This window comes from Ailuropoda melanoleuca, chromosome 5 (genome assembly GCF_002007445.2).
Source record: "Ailuropoda melanoleuca isolate Jingjing chromosome 5, ASM200744v2, whole genome shotgun sequence".
NCBI classification, from domain to species: Eukaryota; Metazoa; Chordata; class Mammalia; order Carnivora; family Ursidae; genus Ailuropoda; species Ailuropoda melanoleuca.
In genome coordinates, this window is record NC_048222.1 from 93796782 (window position 1) to 93824656 (window position 27875).

The 27875-nt window shown below is 37.5% G+C and overlaps 1 protein-coding gene across 1 annotated transcript; it reads right to left on the reverse strand.

Annotated features, from left to right (window-relative positions):
- Positions 1-199: 199 nt before the first annotated feature.
- Positions 200-27701, reverse strand: TMA16 (translation machinery associated 16 homolog). The gene is made up of 7 exons (XM_002927810.4): positions 27560-27701; positions 16971-17083; positions 8343-8380; positions 6698-6782; positions 5409-5557; positions 1544-1586; positions 200-424 (listed from the first exon to the last, which is right to left on the reverse strand). Exons 1-7 carry the CDS (start codon positions 27560-27562, stop codon positions 244-246), a joined length of 612 nt encoding a protein of 203 aa, XP_002927856.1. The 5' UTR covers positions 27563-27701; the 3' UTR covers positions 200-243.
- Positions 27702-27875: the final 174 nt, after the last annotated feature.

Consider the following 27875-nt stretch of genomic DNA (forward strand, 5'->3'; position numbering starts at 1 on the left):
ATTAAATGGATCTTAGATTGTGCTTTTATTTCACTGTATCTATTTTAGCAACTTATGTAAATGAAAAGCAACATTCATTTTTAAATGAAAATCATAACACTGTTTTTGAAACTGCAAATGGGATTCTCATCATGAAAGAAGCTACAGAACAAATTCTTGTATCTAGACAGTTATTTACCATAATCAGGTCAAACAGAACTCGAAGCTCTCAAATTATTTACTTTCACCTCAAACAAAGGACAATTAGGCCACTGCTGTCATTTCCTCATCTGAATCACTTGATTCATCTTTTAGTGCCAGTTCCCCTAAATCTTTGTCTACAGCCGTAACAGTTTTCTTCTTAGACTTCTTGGGGACTGCATCATTAGCACAAATTTTTCTCATTTTAATGTTTGGCAATTTCTTCAGATCGAAATCCCATTCCCTAAATAAACAAAAGAGAGAGTACATAGAGAGGGATGCTGGGGTGCAAGATGGCGAAGCAGTCAGAAAACTCTGAAAGCAGCAGAACAAAGCTTATGAATTTATTGCAGATTCAAATGCCCTAGAAACAAACAATATATGCACTAGGGAAAAAAAGTCCCAAGAAGTAAAGCTTGCTTTGTCCATACATCGTGCATCTTCTCATTAACCTACAACAGCAATAACTGCACAGAGATTCCCACATATCCCAAACTTCTAATGCAATACAAATGCAATACAGGAAAATACTAGGCAGAAGTGACAAGGAGGCTCTATGCCATTCGTTTATTTCCCCTAACCTGAATACTCCATCGGGCCATACAGTTATCAAGAACCTCAAACTCTATCATACCCGCAAATCTCCAAAGTGCAGTCAGAAACAATTTTTCTTTTCATGCTTGCCGGGAAGTCAAAGTTTCAGTAACTAAAAATATATTATTGTTACCGAAGAAATCATCTTTCAACCACTGAACTAACTAGTTCTTGATGACTTTTCACTAGTATCACTTCCCAGGAACCATCTTTTCCAAAAGAGGGTGCTGTGAACAGTCTAGGGATAGAACTCTGAGCCACTGAACCTATTGTTGTTAGTTTATCTTTTTAAAAAATACGAAATTGGGGGGCGCCTGGGTGGCACAGCGGTTAAGCGTCTGCCTTCGGCTCAGGGCGTGATCCCGGCGTTATGGGATCGAGCCCCACATCAGGCTCCTCCGCTATGAGCCTGCTTCTTCCTCTCCCACTCCCCCTGCTTGTGTTCCCTCTCTCGCTGGCTGTCTCTCTGTCGAATAAATAAAAATAAAATCTTAAAAAAAAAATACGAAATTGGGGAGGAATAGTGAGACCACGTTCTTTTAATTATTATATCAAGGTATTTTTAAAAGCACCATGTCACTATCATTTCAGTGCACATCAGGTGTTTCAAATAAACACAAATTAGGAAAAGTCTTACTTTGATAAAAAAGGTTAAAAGAAACCTCTGAGTTTTTTTTAGCTCTAATGTCTAAGTTCAAAAGGGAAGAAAGTTTATGTCTCATGTATCTTATAGGCAGCCTCAAGGAATAATAGAGAGAGACAGACTTACCTAAAAGTTCTCAGATTACCTGCATTTACAATGTCTGGAATCTCTGGGAAAGAAAAAAATTGTATCCATTAAGCAGTGTTCTTTAAATCACAACATTTTACAGTTTCCTTGTTTATTATCTCAGATACAATGAATAAGTGAAAGACAGTAAGAAAATCCAAAGCAAAACAAAATTTTCAAGCACTGCTATAATGCTACATGAAAAGTAAGTTTTACAAGTATAAAGGGCTTAGTTTAAGAAGGTGATTTAAGAGGAATGCTATTAAATAATAAATTCTAGCATGGAATCTATAAAATGAAATAAAACTATTAATGAGATAAGCCCTGTCCTGCTAATCTATGAAAGGTACCTGGAAATTTCTAATGATCAACTCCCTAAAATAATATGCTAGATTTTTAAATATATTTTCTTGGTGAAAAGCACAAAATTTTTTCAAGCATATACTTTACCCTGGCAAGGTAGAGTTTATCTGAGAAATTTAAGTATTCCTTAATATTTTTAAAAATCACATTATTCTAAATGTGAAAAAAATTTAAACAAGCTATAATCAGTAGATGCTCAAAGAAACTCAATAAAACTTAAATCCATTTTTAATAAAAAACTTAGGTATTTAACAGTTCCTCACCATGTTTAAAAATTTACCATAAACCAATATCCATGATCATAGTTATCGGTAAAACACAGATGGAATGTATAAAAAAGTGGAACATTGCTGCAAAAAATCTGGCCAATGCAATAAAGTATTAATTAAAATCCAGAATCCATGAATGAAAAAGATAAAATAAAAATGCTTGACACAACTGTATGCTGATTATGACAACAGTTTCAGAAAATATGAATATGAAAAGGTCAAGTATATAAAAGGCGTACATTAAATACCATTTTTAAAAAAAGAAATCCTAATAAAATGAGTCAGAAATAGTTATACCACCATGAGGTGAGGAAGGACAGGTATCAGAATCCAGTTTTCACCAAACCTGCAGAATTCGGTAACAATTTGTCTATGTTAAGAGGCACTTGCGAAGTTGTCAGAGATCACAACCCTTTCACCAGTCACACTCCCTGACTCTGGAAGAAGCACGGTGGCACAACTGGAAGAACGCTGGATCTGAGTTTCTCTGCTGCCTCAATCACCAATACAAGTTTGACCTTGGCCATGTTCTGTTAATTCATCTGCCAGCTACAGGGTGAACAGACTCTAGGAGAAAAGAGCAGTAGCACAGAGACCAACCGGGAGGCTGTTACAATGGTACAGGTGAAACAATGGTGGCTTGGACTAGGGAGGTGGTGGTAGCAGCAGTACAAGTTATCAGATGCAAAATACATTTTCTGACAAGCTGGATGGAAGATGAAAGTGACTACGGGTTTCCAGCCTGAGCAACTGGGCAGGTGGAGACGCTGATGTCTGATGCACAGATCGCGTGGGAGCAAGTTTTATGAGAAAAGCTGGACTTTGCTTTGGGACAAGTCAGGTTTGAGATGCCTAGAAGACATTCGAGTAGAGATTTTGAGAAACTCCAGTTTGATAATTCAAGTCTGGAGTTCTAGGGACAAGTCAGGGTCGAGAGATACTAATTTCAAAGTTATCACCATGTAAATGGTATTTAAAATTACAGATGGAATGAAATGAACTAGGAACTGGTTTAAGTAGGAAACAAGAAGCAGCCCAAGGATGGGAACCTTGGTCAATATTTAGTTTGTGAAGATGAGGAGGATTCAACTTAAGAAACTGAACTAAAACTAGGAAAGGGCTGGATCTTCTTTACCAAATGAAAGTGTGACAAGAAAATGAAGTGATCGTCTGTATCAAATGGTGCAGAAAAGGTGACTGAGAATCAATGCCCAGTATAGCAACTGTTCACCTTAGCAACTTAAGAGGTCATCAGTGACCGGTACTTGTGGTTGGGTGATGGACACAACAGCGAATTAAAGTGGGTTCCAGAGAGAACGCCACAGAGGAGATGGGAGATCTATGAGCATAAACAAATGTTACGTTCTTACAAGGTGCCTACTCAGTGAAAGGGACAGAGAGCAGCGCTTGAAGCTCACCCCAAACCTCCTGTATTAGGTTGTGTCAGGCACCTTGATAAATGAAACCTCATGTAATTTTAAACAACTGGGGAAGTAGGTATACCATTAATTTCAATTTTTAGACTGAAGAAAACAAAACCCGGTGGGGAAAGGGTTAAATAACTTGTCCTGTCATGCAGAAGTTCTAAGGATTTGAATCACATCTATCTAGTGCTACAGCTATTTTCTGTTATTTTTTCAGGGAAGCAGCTCACTTCTTAGAAATGATGAAGAGGAACTGCCAACTACTTCAGGGTTTCTAGTGTTACTACAGTGTAAGTGCCTGACACTAAACTTTTGATTGTCTAGACATCTGTATCAAAGATACCCTTCTCAAATAAAAATACTGCCAGCTCTATGACAAACTATTAGCAAAACAACTAGATAAGAAACCAGGCCACCCCCACCCATGAAAGTCCCCTTTTAGAAAGCTCTGGTAACCTAGTAAATCACCACTCAAGTGACCCCACTTTTCCCTTTTCATGCCCTAACTCCCAGTTATGTTTTTAATTCACCAATAGAGAGTGAACCTATGAAATCCCAGGCACCTCACCTTTAGACCCTAGTAACGGTAGAGCCCCAAGTCCACACTCCCTTCCTCTCTCTACCCTCCACCTCCCTGTATGGCCCTGCGCATGCTATGGACCTTCTAGACCTTGTGAGTGATAAATTTTGTCTTTTTTTTTCAAATTGCCCTGACAGTTGTTACTAGGCGCATCCTGCAATCATAGTAAGAACCACAGGGCTGCGCCAGCCACAACATTGGCTCTGTTGGGAAAATACCTATGGGGGCTCAACGCAAGTACTAGTGGCCCAGGTGAGTGCCTCAGGCGTTTCTAGCTGATAGAACCACTACCAATAGGCTGGGGCCAACACAACAGTTACCCATGAGATAGTTCCTTTAGGGTCCTATACTTCAGTGTTGTTATTATCAGAATTTAAAAACTTAATTTGCTATTAAATATTTCATTTATACTATACTTGTCGGGCAAATCCATACACTATAAATGCCATAACATGGAACAAAAACGGAATGTGAATGAAGTAATAATATTCAGGACCTTGGCAAACTTGAGAATATATGATCAAGTCTAAAAGGGACAGCTGTTACTCCACTGTAGCAGATTATGTTGCCAGACCATTCAAATTTCTTTTTAAAAAGCCAGAAATCTACATTTTTCATGTGAAATCACCAAGTTTTTCCCTAGACTGACAATTAACAAGCCAATCAAGTACCATTTGCAGGCCATGTTGCTTCTGGGTCCTCACCTGTTTGTGGGCTTTGCAAGCCTTAAGTACTGTAAGTGCTTTTTTTTCAGATAATGTTGGGAAACTAACAATGTACTTGTCTTTCAAAATGGTAAGAAAAGCTACAGTGCCAAGAATGAATGTTCGATTTCTAGTTTTTCAAGAACGACTGCAACAACTATAGCTTGGTCCTACAAGAATTAGAATAAGAAGGGCACAGCACCTACTCTAAAGAAACATAGATGAAGTTAGAGATGGGAAAGTAACAACTCCACAATAAAGCAAGTCAGGAATGTGCCAGAAGGGAGAAGAAAACTTTACTATCAGGGTAGGAAGATATGATGTCACTATCACAAGTAACAGTTTGGAGAATGTAAGAAAAAAATGAATTAAAAAAATTATTTGATATACTCACAAAAGAAAGGAAATCAAAAGAAATTCAAACTAAATAAATAGAATAAATAAAAGTAAACCTTTGAAATGAATTACAAATCTGATATGGCTATGTATTTTAGAAATAAAAAGAGAAAATCACAGAGAACATACCAAGGCCGTATCCTTCATACAGTTGTCGTTCACGCTCCATTGTCTGCTTGATGACTGTCTCCCGGGAATAGTGCCGCCTTCCCTGCCTGTCTTTGATGCTGTTATGTAATTCAATCTGCTCTAGTTCACTGCTGAATCGATTTAAATACCTGAGAAATAAGAAAGCAATCTGAATTACAGGTCTATACATCTGGTTTACATTACTTCATTTAAAACAAACCCCAGTCTTTGCCTATCCTTGAAATTTTTATTCTTCTGAGTTCCTTGTGTCCTCAGACTTCAGAGTGTCCCTGTATAACCCAACCATGTCCAAAATTTCAGCAACCAGATTGCCGCCTGCTATTCAAGTATCTGTTAAACTCCAGATCCTCATATTCAACCACCTCCTGGACATCTCCCTTTGGATGTCCCATGGAGGCTTAACCCCTCAAAAGTGAACTTGTGCTCACACTGTCCCCACTCATCCCCCACCAAACCTGTTCCATCTCTTTGGCTCTCTACCTCAGGAAACAGTACAATCATCTACCCACTTGCCCAAGTGAACAATATACATGTCCTCCTTGACTCCACTTTATTTAAGTTTTCACTAAAGATTGAGACTTTCTACCTTCTTATATTTCTGGAATCTTCATTTCTCTTCACCATACTGCTACTAACCATGCAGAGGTCAGCATCGTCTCTTACCTAGATTGCTTCATCAGCCTCTCAACAGTGTCCTGGCCAAAGCCATGCGCCCTTAGGCCATCATCATCATTCTTACCACTGTGACATTTCTAGGGTTTAAATATGATCTGAGGTGCCCGTTGTAAAAAACTTCTTGTGGCTCTTAATGTCCTTTGAAAAGGTCCAAACTCTTACAGTGATACTTGAGGTCTTTTGTGAGCTGTACCTGTCACAATGCCCTCCTTGAACTTATTATTTTGATTATATTTAATGTCTGGCAGATCACTAAATATGTCACTCTTACCTCTGATACTGTTCTCTCTGCCTAAAGACTCTTCAACTAACTTACTTCAATCTGCTAACTCTTACTCTTCAGAAGTCAATTTAGATGATATTTTCATAGGAAGCTTTTCCTGATCCCAAGAAACTGGGTTAAGCAACACTCTGAGGCTCAGAAACATTATAAACCTACTAGAGTGGCTAAACCAGGGTGTGAATCTAAAGCCTTTTTGATAACAAAGCCCATTTACTCCTCTATAAATGCAGAACAGAACTCTATTTCTTGAAGAACCAGGTTGGAGAATTCCCTTTTCTGACGCTTTGCTTATAACAAGCCCAGTGTTTACCTTTCAATTAATTCGCAAGCATCTTTCTTTGAATATACTACTTTTTGGGGATCAAGATGACTTTGAAACCACTGCAGTTTTTCACCTATAACGACAAATACAAAGAGAGGTTAACATCATAAATCATCACTTAAGCAATGAGTATTCATTATAATTTTCAACATCAATGTGTTTAAAATAGTATCAAAATTTATCTCAATGTTAAATATAAAGGCTTGCGTGGGCTCCAAGCTAATTAAACCAGTCTGTCAGAAATCAAACTGTCACATTTTAATTTGGGGAAGAGACAGGGGTGGGAGAGATGCCTTTCAGTATATATTTCTTTTTTTTTTTTTTTAAAGATTTTATTTATTTATTCGACAGAGAGAGAGATACAGCCAGCGAGAAAGGGAACACAAGAAGGGGGAGTGGGAGAGGAAGAAGCAGGCTCCCAGCAGAGGAGCCCGATGTGGGGCTGAGCCGAAGGCAGACGCTTAACGACTGAGCCACCCAGGCGCCCCTCAGTATATATTTCTTATCCGATAAGAATGCATAAATAAAAAAAAAAGAAAGAAAGAATATGTTAATAGAACATGAAGTTCTAAGTATTTAAAAAGCAAAAGATAGAACAAATGTCTAAAATAATAAAATGAAAACTTGATTAGATTAATGGTGAAGACGGTCATTGCTGAACATTTAATAAGCAGCAGACTCTATGTTAAGAGTCTTACAATCCTATGAGGATTACTACATTATTATCCCTATTCACACATGAAAAGGGCTAAGTGGCCTGTCCAGGGCCTCAAATCAGTAAATATATTAACCATGCAAGATCTGCCAGATACCATGCAAAGAGTAAATCTGACCATCAGGGTCACTTTCAGTTAGATTTCTCCATATTACAGATCAAGAAATGGCCCTAACTCAGATATGGATAACCTACTTAGAAATACTATTCTATTATCTAAGAAAGCATCAAAGATCGGAGTTCAAGTAAAGCCTAAGATTAAAACAAAACAAAAAACAAACGAACAACAACAAAAACAAAACAAAAACAAAGCCTAAGAGTCACTATTTTTTTTTTAAGATTTTATTTATTTATTTGAGAGAGGGCGAGAGAGAGAGATTGCATCAAGGGAGAGGGAAAAGCAAACTTCCCCAAGCAGAGAGCTTGACATGGAGCTTGTTCCAAGGACCTACGCCAAAGGCAGACACTTAACTGACTGAGCCACCCAGGTGCCCCTAAGAGTCACTATTTTGAAGTCAGACTTATATGTAAAAATTTACTAACAATAAATCTGCCCCCCCCAAAAGATCGTGACATTGAGATACAGACTGAGGATGCATGTAACCACATCACTAAATATAAACTGCTGTTTCCAAAATACTTAGGCCATAATCCTTCCTAATTCTAATAGTTAGGGAGCTAGAATTAAACTTCAGAGATAGATAGACAGATAGATGTAGGTAGGTAGGTATAAACCAAATAGTTTCTAAAAAACTAAGCTAGATATTATTAACACTTTCTAAGAGTTAATGACTGATTTTATTTTGTTTTAATTAATTCTAGTAAAGAAAATTACCTAGAAGAATCAAAAGAAAAACAGGCACAGAGCAGAACTTCACTATAGTTTAGCCCGAGTGTCAAATGAGTAAATCTACTTACCAATAAGGTTGAGACGCAATGCCTTTTCATTCTTCAATCTTGGAAGAAAAGGTGCATTAACGTGTTAGAAAATTACAAAAACGAATTTTAAAAATCTGTCAAAAACAAACAAAAAAAAACTGCCCACAGAATCTTAATTCAAGGATCATTCTTTTATACATATGAAATTAATTTTGTTAGTGCAGAAACACTGAACACCATGCTTTTCTTTTAAATTCCTGGAACAAAATGTTACTAGAAACTTTTCTTCAGCTCTTCAGTGACTAATGACTAAAGGACACCAATAGAACAAATCAGTTTTGAAAACACAAAAAAAATCTGATTGGATTATGAATGTTCAGATGGGTGATACTTGTGCACAAAACAGTAATGATACCTTCTAGAAGATGGAGTCTGCCACCAAGATCAAAATGCCTTAATGTCACCTTTTAAATGTCAACAAGAACAAAACAGAATGTTTACTTTTCATAATTTGAAAAGAATTATAATAAAGAAAAAGAACTCATTTATTCTCAGAAGAGTCCAGGTAATATATGATTCCTATTATTGAAGCATAGGATTATGATTATATGATTATGATAATAGAACCTATTCCCTTCTAAATATTAATTCAGAAGACACCTTCGGACAGCTAGTTTTTGCCACACTTTATGCTACTCACTAGAGATACAGCAATGAACAAAAAATCTACTGTCCCTGACTAACAAAGCAGACCAGATTTACCCTCTCACTTTAAACAACCAGATTTACCCTCTCACTTTAAACAACCAGAAAACTGAAGAAATAAAATGAAGCCTTTTTTAATAGAAAATTTCAGGCTCAGAATGGGGGAAGATATTCACAGTACAAATAACTAACAGAGGACTTGCATTCAGAATATACAGACACTTCTTACTACTTAAGAGACAACTTAATACCAAAAAGGGCAAAAGATTTTAACAGATTTCTCATCATATCAAAGACACAAAAATGACCAATAAGCACATAAAAAGATACTTAAACATCATTAGTAATCAAGATGTTAAAATAAAATTAAACTAAGATACTATTACACAACTAACAGAATGGCTAAAAACTTTTTCAAAAACTGATAATACAGCAAATTTGAGATGATATGGAAAGAATATAACTCTTATACACTGGTGGTAAAAATATAAAATGACGCTATCACTTTGGATAAAGCAATTTTTTACATACTTAAATGTGACACCTATCATATGACCAGCAATTCTTATAAACTTAATTTCATATAAACTCAATTTTCTTATATACTTTAACATAAAATCACCAACCATATGACCCAGCAATTCCAGTTCTAGGAACTGAAAGAAAAATGAAAACAAATGTCCACACAAATATTGTACATGGATGTTCATGACAGATTTATTCATAATAGCAGAGGCTGGCAATTTTTTTCTTAAATGGCCAGAGAGTAATGTGGTCAGTCTCTGTCACAACTACTCATTTCTACCATAGTAGCCTGAAAGCAGCCACAGACAATACAAAAGGAATGGGCATAGCTATCTGCTTTCCAATAAAACTTTTTAATAAAAACAGGGGGCTGGACTCTTACTTGGCAGACCCAATAGCCCAGTACTGTAAAATAATCCAAATGAACACCACAGGTAAATGAATAAACAAACTGCATATCCATACGATGGAATACTACTCAGTAATAAGAAAGACAACTAATATATGATATAACATGGGTAAATTTCATAAACATTATGCTAAGTGAAAGAAGCTGGAACAAAAAATTATATATAATCATTTCATTTATATGAAACATTAGGAAAGACAAATCTCATCTATCAAATGAAGAGCAAATCAGGGGTTGCCTGAGGCTAGGGGTGGAGGGTAAGGAATGACTGAGAAGATGCACAAGGGAATCCTTTGCAAGGATAAAGATGGTACTATACACTAATTGTGGTGGGTAGACCAACATATTGTCAAAACCCCAAATCTGTACACTGAAAATATGGCTATTTTACTGAATGCTATTTATTCCTCAAAGTTGATTTTTAAAAATAGAGAATACTCATAACAAGGTAGAAAAAAATTCATTCCTTTCAATTAAGCTTAGAGGAAAGAATCTAGTTAGAAGTCAGGTTGCAATTATTTTGAATGAATTCAATGGGGCCCGAATGAGAATGGTTATCAGTTGGGACACAGAAAAGTAGAGAGACTTGAGATGAATTCTCTAAAGTAGTTATTTCCTAGATTTTTACCCATTATGCTTAGTTTCTTTCTGTTAATTTTCCATACTAAGTCATTTTCTTTTGGTATCTAGAGATCCTTGTTGTATATCCTGCAGGACATACTGTAGATATGACAGTACATACCAACAAAATATTGCTATGCTGAGAAATCATAAAATAAAGCTAAACTAACACACAATGGCCATTTGCTGGGGCGTCTGGGTGGCTCAGATGATTGAGCGTCCGACTCTTGATTTTGGCTCAGGTCATGATATCAGGGTCATAGGATAGAGCCCCTCGTAGCGCTCTGTGTTTAGCAAGGAGCTTGCCTCCCCTGTACTTCTCGCTCTGCTCCTCCCTCCTGCTTGCGCGCACGTGCTCTCTCTAAAATAAATAAATCTTAAAAAAAAATAGCCATTTGCTCTCTGTAAAATGTGCATCTCTTGAAATGTACTAGTCTTCAAAACATACTAGTTTCTTTTAATATGAACAGAAGCAATATTCCATATAGTCCTAAATCAGAGCATTCAAATACTGAAGAAAAATATGTTTAAGCTCTTAATTCTGTTGCTATTCACTCCTGCAGTATCTTTAAGTAATCAGAGTCTATCAATAAGAGTCAACTTGATTAACCTAGCAGGTCTGGTTTTGTATCCCTGACCACTAGTCAAAGACACTACAACATAACAGATATCCGCTCCCTATCTCCCCGCTACTTGTGTCTCTCCCTAATAAGGAACCTTAGGAAGTGGTACAAAGAATCCTCAGTTCTATGTGAAAGTACAGAAACTGGCTACCTTTGTTCCTTAAGAAACCACGTATCTTTGGTAGCCAGATAGTTCACAAAAGGTGATAGTATCTAAAATGGTCCCCACTGATTCTTGTGTCTTGATCATCATGACCTTGTGATCCTTGTGTGTGGCTGGCTAGATCTAGAGACTTCTAACAAATAAAATAGCACAACAGCGATGGATGTCATTCTGAAATTAAGTTTCAAAGACTTTCTGTCCTGGCCACCCCCTCTTGTTCTATCTCGGAGCCTTTGCTCTGTCGGAACCAAGCTACCATGTTGTGAGTAGCCTATGGAGAGGCTCATGTGGCAAGGAATTGATGCTTCCAGCCACAGGCAGCCATGACTTGAGCTCTGCCAACAGCCACGTGAGTAAGCTCAGAAGCAAAATCTCTCCCTATCAAGCTCTGAGATGAATGCAGGCCCAGTCAACATTTTAACTGTAGCTTTGTGAGAGACTCTGAGCCAGAACCATTCAGTTAAGTGGTGCTGGAATTCTTGACCAAAAAACTGTTTGTTTCAAACTGCTATGATGCCACAGAATTTCTTATGCAGCAGTAGGTAATTAGAGCAGTATTTGATAACTGCTATTCATTATTAAGAAGCCAAAGGCACCTGAAGTTCAAGTTAAGTACTGCTGGTACCTTTTCTATCACCTTGCTCATAGCTGTTCCAAAAGTCTAAGTATCTTGTCACCAACCATCCCCCCAAAATATGCAACTCAGCATTTCTGTCTTGCTGGAAGTACTACTCTAGTGCAGGAAGATCAGCAGCATTTTAAGATGCTATTTGTGTTTATGCCATTTAAATTAAATATGACTCATGCTCAATGATGCTACTCAAAACACTGACATCTATGACAGGAGTAAGCCTATTTCGTAAAATACATTAGACACTACTAAAACTGTCTATTTGTTTGCTTCTGGAGCCATAATGGTTACAATGATGACTTCTTTAAAATAAATGAGAAAAATCTGTTCAGAACATTGTCCAAGTAGAAAAAATTAAGTAATAACTTACAACTCTGTACTATAAAAATGGAGCCTTGGGCCAATAATGGGACCTCCTTAAAATAAGTTATACAGGAATTACCATGTTATTCAGTTTTATCCTTCCATAATTCTTTTGTAATGTTGATTCTGTAAATCAGTGCATAAAATCCTGAAGATACCTGAAAACATACAAAGATTCTAGGTTCACTGGCACAAGTCCTTACAGTGAACCAAAGAATTTAGCCAAATTCTAAAGCAGTATTTCCTAAAATATTGCCATGTAATCTACTACTAGATGAGCTGATTTTTGAGTATTTCATAGACACAGAATTAAATTATCTTTAAACAAGCTACTTTTTCCCCCATTTTCTTTTGATCCTCTCTAATTACATTAAGAAGAAAACTTAGTTTAATGTTTACTTTACAAGTCTTCCAACCTTTGCCAAATCTTTTCACCAAGGATAAAGCAAGCATGCCTCAAGCTCAGACCATACAGGGAAGGCTACAGTATTTACAGATCAAATGACTCCTTAAAAAAAAAAAAAAGATATGTAAGGGAAATAGATGCTTAAAAAATATTAGGTAAATAACACCTAATAGGTCAGTGTTTCTCATAGTGTGGTCCCTGAACCAGTGGCAACAGCACCAACATTACCTGAAACTTGTTAGAAATGCAAAATTTTGACACTGCCCCAGACGTTCTGATGGAAAATTCTAGGGGAAGGAACAAACCATTTTCATATGCCCTACAGATGTATCTCGTGTACACCTAGGTTTGTGAAATACTAGTAAAGACAGTAATAAAAACTGCAAAATTATAGAATAACCATGTCAAGACATAGCAAAATTCATGAAAGTGATACATAAATTACTTAAATTTGGAAAATTACTGTTTTAAAGCAGTATTATCATCCCAATAACCTTTATGGAAAAAAAAGAAAAAGAAAGTAAGTTTGACTTTCTTTCACAGCACTTGTCTATTCTCTTCCAGAAAACTTCTAGCCAAATCATTGTGGAACAGCTAATCTTTACTAAATATGCCTTTAGGTCTTGGGTAAGGAATTAATATATAACAATGAACATGCTGGTTTCTATCAGCTAGTATGGAAATGTAACTTCCATTTATTAAAATGGTAAGGCTATTTTAAAATAACTAAAATGATGATTTTTGTCTTTATAACTTCATTTTATTTGTCTCTACAGCAGCTCCTGGGGACTCTCACAGGCCGAAGCTGGAGGGGAGAATTGGCAAATTACAGTGTGTGCTGCAGACCAGAGAGGGGAGACTAAGGGACAAGAAGTGGAAAAGAAGAGGCATTATATACACATTTTGTATTCCTACGAAGAAAATTTTGCTACGAGTTCTTCACATCAAGAATACAAACCAACTTCCAAAATGGCATAAGGACCTACGAAATCCATAAAAACAAAGAGAATACTAACAAAACTTGTCAAAATGAACTTTATCGGTAGTATGAAAATTAAACAAAGGCTTGCAATAATCCAAGGAGATTCTCAAGATAAAAAGCCCAATCTCGGTAAGAACAACAAACCTGTGGTGCTGTAATGTGCCTGATCCATCATCCTCCTGTCAGCTCTGCAACAGTGTTGAAAACTAATGGACTAGCAACTCATGGTAGTTGTAAAAGCCATCTTCCTAACGGCCACTAGAGAGATCAAATTTGGAGTTCCCCAAAACCTCCATCCCCAGAGAATTGCTACCATTTGACCGACAGGCAGCATGCTAAGAAGTTTGAAGTTACTTTGTCTTCACATAATCTGACTCAGAGATCTCTCTATAGGAACGGTTCTATCCCCAAGTTGTTTCTTGAAAATAATCAGCAATTATCTAACATAGCAGCTGTCTCAGTGATATTGCCAGTTGGGGGCTAACAAAAGGTGGACAAAAAATTTTAAAGGAAAACTGGTGAATGGAAGGTCCGCAGAGGACTTGAAAGCTAGTCCCAACACATTCCTGGGAATCTGGGATGCCATATGCATATTCAGGACTATGTTCATGCTATGGAAAGCCCTGAGCAGGTCCTAATCTCTCACCTCTGGATAACCTTGAGGCTCTATGCAAACAAGAAATGAAGTCTAAGTAAACTGCATCCTAGTGTGTCGAAGGCATGCCGAATAGATTCACAGAGCCCCTCAGCAAAGGCTGAGAGACTGATTAGCTAAAGACTTTTAAAGAACTCTCTGCTGAAACATTAGCTGACTACCAACTGAGCGGAAACATCAATGGTCACACACAACAAGAAGGCTTTACAAAATCCGTCTAGGAAAGTCACAAAGCAAACGAGAGCAAACCTAACTGGGTACAGGGGCTGGAGGTGTCTATTTAACAGAGTAGTCACACCGTTTTATTGAAAATGTCCAGTTTTCAACTAAAAATGGTGAGACACACAACGAAAAAGGCAAGTATGGCCCATATTCAGGGATTAAAAATAGCATCCAATACCAACTTCCTAAGAAAGCCCAGACAGTTGACCCTACTCGGCAAGGACTTGAATTCACCTATAATAAACATACACAAAGAACTAAAGAAAACATACACAAAAAACTAAAGTATCTAAAAAATTCAAGGAAATTATGAGAAGAGTGTTTCACCAAACAAATAATATCAATAAAGACAGAAATTACAATGATGAGCCAAGTAGAAATTCTAGAGTTGAAAGAAATAATAATAAAAATGAAAAATTTACTAGAGAGATTCAACAGCAGTTTTTTGCTGGCAGAAAAAAGAATCTACAACGTAAGTGTGAGTTTGTTGAAATGATCCAGTCTGAGCAACAAAAAGTGGAAAGGAAAGAAAGAAAAATGAAGAGTCTCAGACACCTGTGGGGCACTACTAAGAACACCAGCATAGGTATAATGGGAGTCACAGAAGGAGAGGAAAGGACAGAAAAGATAGATATTTGGAAAAATAATGGCTAAAAAGTCTCAATTTGATAAAAAACATTGAGCTACACACACAAGAAGCTTAACAAACTCCATGCTAGATGAAATCCATGTAGGATAAACTCAGAGATGCACACCTACTAGACATACCAGTCAAACTATTCAAAGACAAAGAGCAACTTTAAGGTATCAAGAGAAAAGTGACTCATTGCATTCAATTAGATAAACAGCTGAATTCTCATTAGAAGCCATGAAGGCCAGAAGGCTGAGGGATGACATATTTTAAGTGTTGAATAGAAAGACTGAACCAAGAATTCTATATTGTAAAGTTTCCTTCAAAAATGAAGGGGAAGGGATGCCTGGGTGGCGCAGTCGTTAAGCATCTGCCTTTGGCTCAGGGTGTGATCCCGGCATTCTGGGATCGAGCCCCGCATCGGGCTCCTCCGCTGGGAGCCTGCTTCTTCGTCTCCCACTCCCCCTGCTTGTGTTCCCTCTCTCATTGGCTGTCTCTCTCTCTCTGTCAAATAAATAAATAAAATCTTTAAAAAAAAATGAAGGAGAAATTAAGACATTCTCAGATAAACAAAACTTAAGAGAATCTCTCACTTTCAGAACTGCCTTATAAGAAATACTAAACGGAGTCCTACAGGCTGAAATGAATGGGCAGTAAATAGCAACTTGAATCCACATGAAGAAATAAGGGGCACCAGTAAAAAAAGATAATTACATAACCAAATTTAAAAAATAGTATAAACGTATTTTTGTGTGTATTCTCATAAGACAACTGCATAAACACGATCATTGTAAAACTGTGTTTATGGGATTATAATGTGTTAAGATGTAATTTCTAGCAATGTAGTACAAAGGAGGGAGAATGGAGTCACAATGAAGCAAATTTTTTGTATACTATTAAAATTAACTTGACATTAATCTGAAACAAGATTAAGATTTAGTTGTAATTTTCAGAGCAACAAAGAAAATAACAAAAAGTATACAGTGATCTCTACTTTACTAAATGATTTCCACATTACTAAATCAAATTACTATATCAATTCTCAGTTCTCATATTAATCAAGAGCAAATGACATAGCCTGATCACCACCTTCTCTTTGAAACACAATCTTCTTTTTCCTCTTTCTCAGTCTCACTTGTTGGATCCTTTTTCCAACTTCTACATGATGGAGGCCTCTGGGATCAATCCCTGGTTCCCTTCTCTTTTCTAGCTACGTTTACTCATTAGATGATCTTATATGGTCTCACGATTTACAGTCCCATCTAGAAGCTGATGACTCCCAAATTTGTGTTGCATCCCTAATCTATCCTCTGGACACCAGACCCAACATATCCAACTGCACATTTTGTATCTCCTTCGATATATCTAATAGACTAAGAAGTACTTTAACCTGTATGTCCAGTATATATCTACATAGCTCCTTCCCTCACATGTTTTAGCTCTCTGCTCCAATATGAACTTCTTCAGATAAGCTACACATGACTATTCTATGTAAAATAAAACCACTCTATCACTCTATTCTGTAATTCTTTTTCCTTTTTCTTCACTGCATTCATCACAAGCTATTCAAATGTATGCTTCTGCTTCAGGTAAACTCTAGAAGAGCTGAATCCTTGTTCACTGTTTTACCTTCAGTGCATAGAACATACTTAACATTTATTAAAGAGAGAAGGGAATACTGATGAACGATAAATGTATTAATGGGCTTTACAATGATAAAAAGATACTTACTTTTCCTTTTTTTCTTGTTTGTGGGCCTCTCTTGTAATTTGAGCTGCTTTTCTACTATATGGATGGATGACTTTTTTTTCCCGTCCTACAGTTTTTCCCTTTAGAGCTTTAGGCTAAAATGTAGGAAAATACATGACATACATAAGCAGATATGTAAGTGATTTCTGTTTGAAAAAACTTTCTTTAGAAATAAATGTTAAAAACAGTAATATAAGAAATACCACAAGCCAGAAACACTACTCTAGGAATCAGGACATAAGCCAGGCCTGCTAAATGACTGGAACAGCATTTGTTTCCATTGTCATAATAGAAATGATATATTCGAAACGACTCTTCAGTGATATAAGAAAATGAAGAAAGGCATAGAAGGGGCCAGTAAACCCAGCTCTTCAACTATTCCATCTTCAAAGTAGGTAAGAGAATGCAGGTAGTGAGAAGACAAAGTTAAAAAATTTGTGTTACAGTTAAAAAAGTTGGGGAGGTAGAAGTAAACATGGGCTGTTCCTGGGAGCTTGACTGAAGAAGCTGCACATGGAACAGATGGGGCAGGGAATCAAGCAAAATCAAAGTTGGGTTCATAGAAAAATAGGAAGAGAGGAAATAATACAAGCCATCTCAAAATTAGCACACCCAAAAAAGAAATTACTTGCCCATTCAAACCTTACGCCAGTTAACAGGTCAAAATTCATTCAGTCCACTGAACTAGACATTTCAGTTAGTTCTTTACTCCTACATAATTCTGTATTTTATCATACCTGTTTTTATTTTGGAATTAGCTTGGCTTCCTAGAAGAGAAACCCAAAATAATAATGGTGTAACCTGATAAAATTCAGCTCTCTCATGTAAAAAGTAGAGGGGGAGGCTCTGCTTCACAAAGTCCTTAGAGATCCAGCTCCTTCCATCCACTGTCCTGAGGCCATAACCTCCAATATATATCTATATAGTTCACGATGACTTAATACAAGCCTACACTCCAGCCAGTGAGAAGTAGAAAAGAAAATCAAAAGGCATACCCCTTTCCTTCAAGAGCAAGATCTCAGAAGCTGGAGTCTTCTGTTTACATCCCATTGATCAAAATTTAATCAGCAGGTAATGTAAGGGAGAGTAGTAAATATAATTGTTATTCTCAGAAAAAAATACATTACAGAAGAAAAAGAGTCTATTTGGGGACAGCTGGTGGTCTTTACCTAATTCTCAAAAAGGCTCTCAGAATCTTCTCTTCAGAACTACTGTCATTGCCTTCATTCAGCATCATGATTTTTCATGATTAGGGTGGCCTTTAGATTCTCACTATTTCTTTTTTCATGGAAGTCGCAGAGCTTATTTTTCTACAGTTATCTAGTAAAGTCCTTCTCCCCTGCTAACGAGCTCACAGTTAGGTCCCAAGTCCCTAATGTGGAAAACAATCTACCCCCGACCTACTTCTCCAGCATTATTTCTCATTCTTCAAAACATCCTTCATCCCATTCTTAGCGAACTTCTCCCCCATTTCCAGAACACACCATGCTGTTTCCTAACTTCTAGAGACTGCATTTGTTACCTCTACTGCTGTTACCTCTGCCTGCAAAACCTTTTTCCTTCCTTGTCTTTCATAAACTACAACTCAAAGTCACTTCCTCTGTAAAACTTTGGGCAGAATTAATTAAAATGACCACCAATTCCTCATTCACACATGTATTCATTCCTTCAACAAATATTTACTGCTCACTTCTTGATACACCTGGCCAAAATAACTGCCACTCTGAAACCCAGAATGGCACTGGAAGGTGGTTACGGGTACAGAAGAATAATGTGAAACCATCATACAACAGTACAGGCATGCTTTGTTTTACTGTGCGTTGCAGATATTGTGGGGGTCTGGTTTTGTTTGTTTACAAACAAGGTTTGTGGCAACCCTGCATTGAGCAAGTCTATCGGCACCACTTTTCCATCAACATTTGCTGTAATTCTTGCAATATTTCAAACTTTATTACTATATTTGTTATGGCAGTCTGTGATCAGTGATATTTAATGTTACTCTTGTAATTGTTTGGGGGCACCATGAACTGTGCCTATATAAGCAAACTTCATCAATAAATGCTGTGCATGTCCCTACTCGCACTAATCAGCCATTCTCCCATCTATCTCCCTCTCCTCAGCTCTATTTCCTGAGACAAAACAGTATACAAATTACACCAATTACTAACCAATTACTAACCCTACACTGGCTTCTAAGTGTTCAAGTGAAAGGAAGAGTTGTACATCTCCCACTTTAAATCAAAACCTAGAAATGATTAAGCCTGTTGAGGATGGCATGTCCAAAGCTGGGACAGGCCAAAAACTAGGCCTCTCTCTTGTGCCAGTTAGCCAAGTTGTGAAGGTAAAGGAAAAGTTCTTGAAGAAAATTTAAAGTGCTATTCCAGTGAACACAAGAATTTAAGAAAGCAAAACATCCTTTATGCTGGTAAAGAGAAAGTTTTGAGTGGTCTGGATAGATTAAACCAACCACAACATTCCCTTGAGCCAAAGCCTAATCCAGAGAAAGGCCCACCTCTCTTCAATTCTATGAAGGCCAAGAGAGGTGAGGAAGCTGCAGAAGAAATGTGAAGCTAGCAGAGGTTGGTTCATGAGGTTTAAGGAAAAAGGCAATCTACACAACATAAAAGTGCAAAGTAAAGCAGCAAGTGGATGCAGAAGTTGCTGCTAGTTATCCAGAAAAATCTAGCTAAGATAATTAATGAAGGTGACTACACTAACCAAGACTTTCGATGTACACCAAGACACCCTCCTGCTGGAAGATGCCATCTAGGACTTTCACAGCTAGAAAGGAGAAGTCAATGCCTGGCTTCAAAACCTCAAAAAACTTACTGACTCTCTTGTTAGGGGCTAATGCAGCTGGTAACTTTAAGCTGAAACCAGTGTTCAGTTACCATTCTCAAAATCCTAAGGCCCTTAAGAATTATGGGAGATCTACTCTTTTGTGCTCTATAAATGGAACCACAAAGTCTGGTTGATAGAACATCTGTTTATAACATGGTTTAAGCCCAATGTTGAGACCTACTGTTAAGGAAAAAAAAGATTCATTTTAAAATATAACTGTTCATTGACAATGCACCTGGTCACCGAAGAGCTCTGATGGAGATAAACAATGAGACTAATGTTTTCATGCCTGCTAACACAACATCCATTTTGTAGCTCATCGATCTAGGAGATTTTGACATTCAAGTTTTATTAAAGAAATACATAAGGCTATAGCTGCCATATAGAGCGATTCCTCTAATGAATGTGGGCAAAATAAATTCTTGAAAGCCTTCAGAAAAGGATTCACCATTCTAGATGCCATGAACAACATTCATGATTCATGGGAAGAGCCCAAAATACAATATGAATGGGAGTTTGGAAGAAGTTGATTCCAGGGGCGCCTGGGTGGCACAGCGGTTAAGCGTCTGCCTTCGGCTCAGGGCGTGATCCCAGCGTTATGGGATCGAGCCCCACGTCAGGCTCCTCTGCTATGAGCCTGCTTCTTCCTCTCCCACTCCCCCTGCTTGTGTTCCCTCTCTCGCTGGCTGTCTCTATCTCTGTCGAATAAATAAATAAAATCTTTAAAAAAAAAAAAAGTTGATTCCAACCTTCATAAATGACTTCAAGGGTTTCAAGACTTCACTAGGAAGGAGGAAGGAACTGCAGATGTGGTAGACACAGGAAGACAATAAAACTGGAAGTAGAGCCTCAAAATATGACTGAATTTTGCTACAATCTCATGATAAAACTTGAATGGATAAGGAGCTGCTTCTTACACATGAACAAAGAAAGTGGTTTCTTGAGATGGAATCTACTGTTGATGAAGATGCTGTGAAGACTGTTCAAATGATAGCAAAGGATTCATAATATGACATCAACATAGTTGATAAAGCAATGGCACAGCTTGGGATGACTGACTCCAATTCTGAAAGAAATTCTACCGTGGGTAAAATGATATTAAACAGCATTGCATGTACAGAGAACTCGTTTGTGAAAGGAAGAGTCAACTGATGTGGGAAACCTCATTATTGTCTCATTTTAAGAAACTGTCACAGCCACCACAACCTTCGGCAACTTCTATCCTCATCAGTCAGCAGCATGATTGAGGCAAAAGCCTCCACCAGCAAAGAGTACACAACTTGCTGAAAACTCAGATTTTTTAGCAATAAACTATTTTTTAAATTAAGATATCTAAATTTACATTTTAAATTTACACTTTATTTTTTTAAAAGATTTTATTTATTTATTTGACAGAGAGAGAGACAGCCAGCGAGAGACAGAACACAAGCAGGGGGAGTGGGAGAGGAAGAAGCAGGCTCCTAGCAGAGCATGGAGCCCGATGTGGGGCTCGATCCCAGGACCCTGGGATCATGCCCTGGGCCGAAGGCAGATGCTTAATGACTGAGCCACCCAGGCGCCCCTTAAATTTACACTTTAAATTAACATATTTACATGTTTTTTAGACACATGCTATTGCACACTTAATGGTCTACAGTATAGTGTAAATATAACTTTTCAATATACTGGCAAACAAAACAGTCATTTGACTTGCTTTATTGTAATATTCGCTTTACTGGGGAAGTCTGGAACTAAACCCACAATATCTCTAAGATATGTCTGTGTGTGCATTCTTTTGTGTTATTCTCTGCACATGTGGGGTGGGGGGTATAAGAAAGAAAAGCATGATAAGGATTTTTTGTACATGAAGTTTACCTAGCAAACATGAATCAATAAAAACACTTCAGAACCCATGGTAGGCTGCCTCTAAGATGTCTCACAATGAATTCCACCTCTGGATATTCATGTCTAAGTGTAATCTCCTCCCCTAGCGTGTGGACCTAGTGACTGACTTTTGATGAATAACATTTGGCAAATGGAGGAACTACCAATCCTGAGATTAGGTTTTGTAAGGACTCTGGCTTCCATCTTGCCTACTCTCTTTTGCTCTCTCACTAGGCTCGCTCTGATAGAACCCAACAGTCATGTAGTAAGCTGTCCCATGGAGAGGCCTATCTAAGAAACAAATGAGATAGGCCTCCAGCCTACAGCAGTGAAGAACTGAGGCCCTGAGTCCAGTCGTCTATTAGGAGCTAAATCCTACGAAAAACCACGTGATTGACCTGGAAAGTGCATGCTTCCCAGCTGTGCCTTGAGATGAAACCACAGCCTCAGAGTATACCTTGATTGCAACCTTGTGAGAAATCTTTAAACAGAGGATCCAAGTCCAGGTAAGCCATGCCTCATTTCTGACTCACAGAAACTGTGAGATAATTAATGCTGTTGTTTTAAGCCACTAAACTTTGGGACAGCTTGTTACACAGAAAGAGGTAACTAACAAAGACAAAAATAAAAAAATAATAAAGCAAAGTTGTACTCTTTGGAAAGGTATCTTTATTCCACATACCCTAACAAATAAAATGCTTAAAAAACAAAAAAAGGTCCAAGAACCCCAAGGAAAATGAGATGCTCTCTGAGGCTGCTAAAACTTAACAGCTGAAGTTACAGAGGTGTAACACTGTTTCAGCAATATGTCCAAGTCTATAAAAAATTTCCTTTAAAGACTTAATAAAAACTTTCTTTAGAACAAGAAATAGTTTGATATCCTTGGAGTATGAAAATGTCCTCATAGCTTTAGAAGTCTCAGGTAAAGAACCTCCAAGACTTAGTACAAAGAAAAAGCAAAGAAACTGAACTTATATTCTGACTCAGCTGTAGTGATTCCTTACATTATTCATGAAAAGGTGGCCTCAAGGCAGGACATGAATATATAATAAGGCACAGAAAAATGTACAATATAACTTGCTAAATTTTAAAACATGTTTGTATTTTCAACATATTAAAATAAAAAAGAAATGCTTCAACAGGGAAAACTACAGTAAAACCCTATCAATAAAATGTTAATGTATTAAACAGTCTATTCAAGCTAAATATCTCTTAACTGAAAAGCAGTTAATTTCTATCAGCCAGGGTTTCTCCCAATTTATTTGTAAGCATCTGATGATTCATGGAATAGTACAGAATGTAAACATAAAACTGGGGATGGGAGAATGCGTTTCAGGTGTATGTGCTATAGAAGATTAATAGTTATGTTTTAACTTTGAAAGATCAACAAAAATAGCATTTCTTTTCATAAACATAACTAAGGCACTGCTTTGAATAACTATGCTTACTTTGGAAAGTTTCTGGCACCACAAAACTATTCCAGTCAGAAGTTAGTTTTAAAAGTATCTCCTTCCTACAATCTTTAGCAATTACTTCAGAAAATTCATTCTAAACTATTCTTTGGATTCGTAATTGAGTAACAGAAGCAAACACATAGTTTATTCAAACAACACAGAAACAAAAAGAGGTATTTCAGGGGCAGTATGCTTCAAATATTCCTGCTAACATCATAAATAACAAAAAGGAACTTTTCTTAAAAGACCATCAAGGTCATCATAGAATCCAGGGTCAACTAGAGACAAAAATGCCATTTAGACTACCCAATGTAACTAGAAATCTAGAAAAAAAATCATCCCACCAAACACACTTAGGGTACATAAAGGTACACAAATTAAAAAAAAAAAAAGTATAAAACTAAAGCCATCCCTTTAATTGAGAAAACCTATAGTGTAATATTTTAAGTGCCAAAATAAATTTCAAAATATGATATACTAAGTCACTCAACACTAATAACATGACGAAAACAAGATGGATTAATTAAGAGAAGCTGCTTTTTTCTTTTTTTTTTCTTGGCAGTGAATCTACCATGAAGAAATCCAGTGCATTTTCCTTGCTTTACAGATAAATATGACACCAATGACCAATCATTAGCTAGGGCTTCCAGTAGGAACTTAAGGGTTCTGCACATACTCCTATCTAAACCCTGCCCAATTCTCAAGGACCATTTCAAATTCAACTTTACCTCCTCCTTGAAGCTATCCAAGAATAACCTTTTTGGACCTTAGAAACTTTCTCTTTTGGTAGCATTTGCCACGTAGCACCTAATATTATACTGCACTGACAAGTCATTTAACATTTACAAAGTCATTTACACTTGTGTTTTATCTTCTCAACAGTGGCTCCTTAAAGATTTTAAAATATGTCCTATCAGATTGAAAATAATACTCTGAAATAAGTAAAAAAAAAAAAGTAGGATGATGCCCCAAGTAAACATTTGCTGAACGTCCACTGTACATTAAACTACTGTGAATTAAAAATATTAAAAATGGCCTTTAAAAGCGTGAACTAGGGGCACCTGGGTGGCTCAGTCATTAAGCATCTGCCTTGGGCTCAGGGCGTGATCCCAGCATTCTGGGATCGAGCCCCACAACCACTGGGAGCCTGCTTCTCCCTCTCCCACTCCCCCTGCTGTGTTCCCTCTCTTGCGAGTTGTCTCTCTCTCTGTCAAATAAACAAAATCTTTATTAAAAAAATAAATAAAATAAATAAAAGCGTGAATTATTTAACGTAAAATAGCTCATATACGCTGCTCTCCTTAAGAATATCTTAATTCTCTAATGCGGACTTCAATTTTATCTTTCATACAAAAATCTAACAAGCTCTTGGTTGTTATCAAAAAGACAGGTAATAAGTGGTAGAAAGGATGTGGAGAAAAAGAACACTTGTGCACTGTTAGTGGGAATGAAAACTAGGGGCGCCTGGGTGGCACAGCGGTTAAGCATCTGCCTTCAGCTCAGGGCATGATCCCAGCGTTATGGGATCAAGCCCCACATCAGGCTCTTCCACTATGAGCCTGCTTCTTCCTCTCCCACTCCCCCTTCTTGTGTTCCCTCTCTCGCTGGCTGTCTCTCTGTCAAATAAATAAATAAAATCTTTAAAAAAAAAAAAAAAGAAAACTGATACAGCTACTATGGAAAACAGCAGAGAGGTTCCTCAAGAAATTAAAAATAGAACTACCATATGATCCAGCTTGAGTCTGGAAACAAACTCACTATTTTGAAGAGATATCTGCACCCCTGTTCACTGAAGACTTATTTATCATAGCCAGGGCATGGAAACAACCTGAAGTATCTTTCAACAAATGAATACAGAAAATGTATTTTATATATATATATATATATATATATAACGGAATATCAATCAGCCATAAAAAAGGAAATCCCACCATTTGCAACAATATGGATGAAACTGAAAGCATTATGCTAAGAAAGGTAAGTCACACAGAAAAAGACAAATACTGCATGATCTTACATATATGCGGAATCTTAAAAAAAAAAAAATTATAGAAATAGGAAGTAGACTGGTGGTTGCCAGGAGCTGGGGTTGAGAAATGTTTTAAGGTGGTCAATGAGTACAAACTTCCAGTTATAAAATGAGTAAAGTTCTTGAGATCACACATACAGCATGGTTACTATAGCTAACAATACCATTTTGTACACTTGAAAGGTACTCAAGAGTAAATCTTAAAATTGGTATCTATGTGACCTATTAACTAAGCTTATTGTGGTAGTTATTTCACAATATATATGTATATCAAATTATAACACGGTACATCTTAAACTTACATAGTATTCTAAGTCGATTATATCTCAATGCAGCTGGGGAAAAAAACAACCACCAAGATTTAGTAAGTTGATTTGTTTTAACAGCTTACATTTATAGGTGAGTCCAATAGCACAAAATTCTTGTCATTAAGGAATATGTAGGTAGTAACAGTTAATGTACACAGTAATATGTAAAGATAAATCGAGGAAGGATGATGGCACACTTTTAATGTCTTATAATCTAACTAGGGAGAAAAATAAGCATGCTTAAACTTTATAATAGGTGTCTATAAAAAGGAATAGTGCCTTGTGGTATAGTTCACACCAAACTAAAAACTTAGTACACTAAAAAGTTTTCACAATGCAGACTAAAGAAGTGTTAGGTGGGATGAATTAGTTTGAAAAGACTGTTCATGTTTGTTGAATTAAGTTTTGATATAAGAAAAAGGTATGAATTTGTAGAGCTCCAGGAGAGGTTCAAAATAAGGAAAAAATAAATGAAGAACGTAACAAAAGTGGACAACTACAAGCTCTAAGCTCTACTGTTACCATTTACTACTATTACTAAAGTTAATTACAACAACTAAACTACATTTACCGGGTGCCAGACATTGGGCTGAGTGGCTTACATTTAATTTTCACAACAATTCTATGAGACTTACAGGGGTTAATTTCACCAAGATCAAAACTTAGCAAAGACAGTTGTCAAACTCAGTCCTCTGTAACTCCATAACCCACATTCTAAACTGTACTGAAAGAAGTTCAGAGTAACTGATATAAAAAACTGGAAAACCTCCAGTGCCAAGTTGAGCTTAAGCTCAAGAAAGGGCACAGCACAGCCACAGGTGATGTACCAGAAAACTGAAAAGGGCAGCAAATGTGCCAGTGAAAACAGATTTTTATGCTGCTACTTTGATTGTTATGACAAGGCAATATCTTCCTACCATACAGCCTGATAAAGTGATATCCTGATAGTCAAGGACAGCTACAGTCAAACGCCAACCAACCCGCAATCATATCTAACGTTTCAATGATCCACTCTGAAATGGAAAGGCTATGAAAATTATCTTATAAAGGTTTGGAAATAGCACAAGTGCAGTGATAAGCGAAAAGACTAAATCTATATACATACAAACATGTATGATCTAAAGCAAAAAGACCATATAGATGTGAAAGACAAAAATGACAGGCATACAAAGGACACAGGACAAAAGACCTTGTGGCCAGAGTATCACAACTTTTTACCAGATTATAAACTTTTTTACGTTGTTTTTATTAAAAACTGGTTCAAAGTGAATATTTATAAAGCATTTTCTTATTAATAATTATTCTAATAAACATAATAAAATTCTTTAAAAAAGCAGGAAGGAACAAACGTTTTGGAATACAACGTAAGTGGCAACTATAAAGAAAAGCAAGGGGATTATAAATACAAAATTCAAATACTGTTTACCTGAGGGGCTCCTGAAAGTTATAGGTCCAAGGAAGGAAACATAGATCTTTCAAAAGTTTTATTTCTTAAACTGGATAATGGATAAACGAGAGTTCCTTAAACAACTAATCTTTATACTTCACTATGTTATGTAAACACTCTTTTGCGTCTAGTCAATTTTTAATAAAAACAACATAATAGTTTGAGCGTCGTGGAGGCGGGATTTGGGGAGCTAGTACGTCACTGGAGGGCGGCTATAGGACACAAGAAAGAAGAGACTGAGCCTAAGCAGTCTAGACAGGCAGGAGGTGGCACACCAGTATAGAAGCAACACTTTCCCAAGTTTTGCCGACCTCCCTCGCCCCATCCTCCCGCCCCCTCCATACTTGGGAGTAGCAAGAAAACGTAAACGTTGAGTCTTTTCCCCCCACAGGGCAGGGCGCTCTGTGAACACTTCAGAACCCAGAAGCTGAACTTTAAGGTCCGCACGCTGGGCCAGGCAGCCACCTGGGGGCTGCCCTGCCCTGCCCCCCGCACCCCGGTGTACGGAACAGAATCACTAAGCCCGGTCCCCTCTCCCAGTATCCCAAGACCGCCCCCTTCCCTCCAGCCTGCCCGAGGGGAGCCTTCCAGAGAACCAGGCGGGTTCAGGGGAGCGGGAGGGGGCCCACCATGGTGACGTCCTCACGGCCCTGCAGGACCTCAGCAGCCCAGACCCGGGAAACACCAAGAACCGCAACAACTCAGGAAGAGTCCAGCCTAAACCCACGTGGTTGCCGGAGGAGACCGGGCGGACCCGACCGGAAAGGGAGGGACGAGTACTCCTCTCTAATACGTCCCCGGAAATCGACACCAAGTCTTTTTATCCCGTGTTGGATTTTCAGCCCTAGACTAGCCGGCAGCCTACCCTCAGGCTTGCTAAACACGGCGGGAGGGAGCCTGGGGCCAGAGAGTGACCTTGGCCCAGCGCCCAGTGTAAGGCCTGGC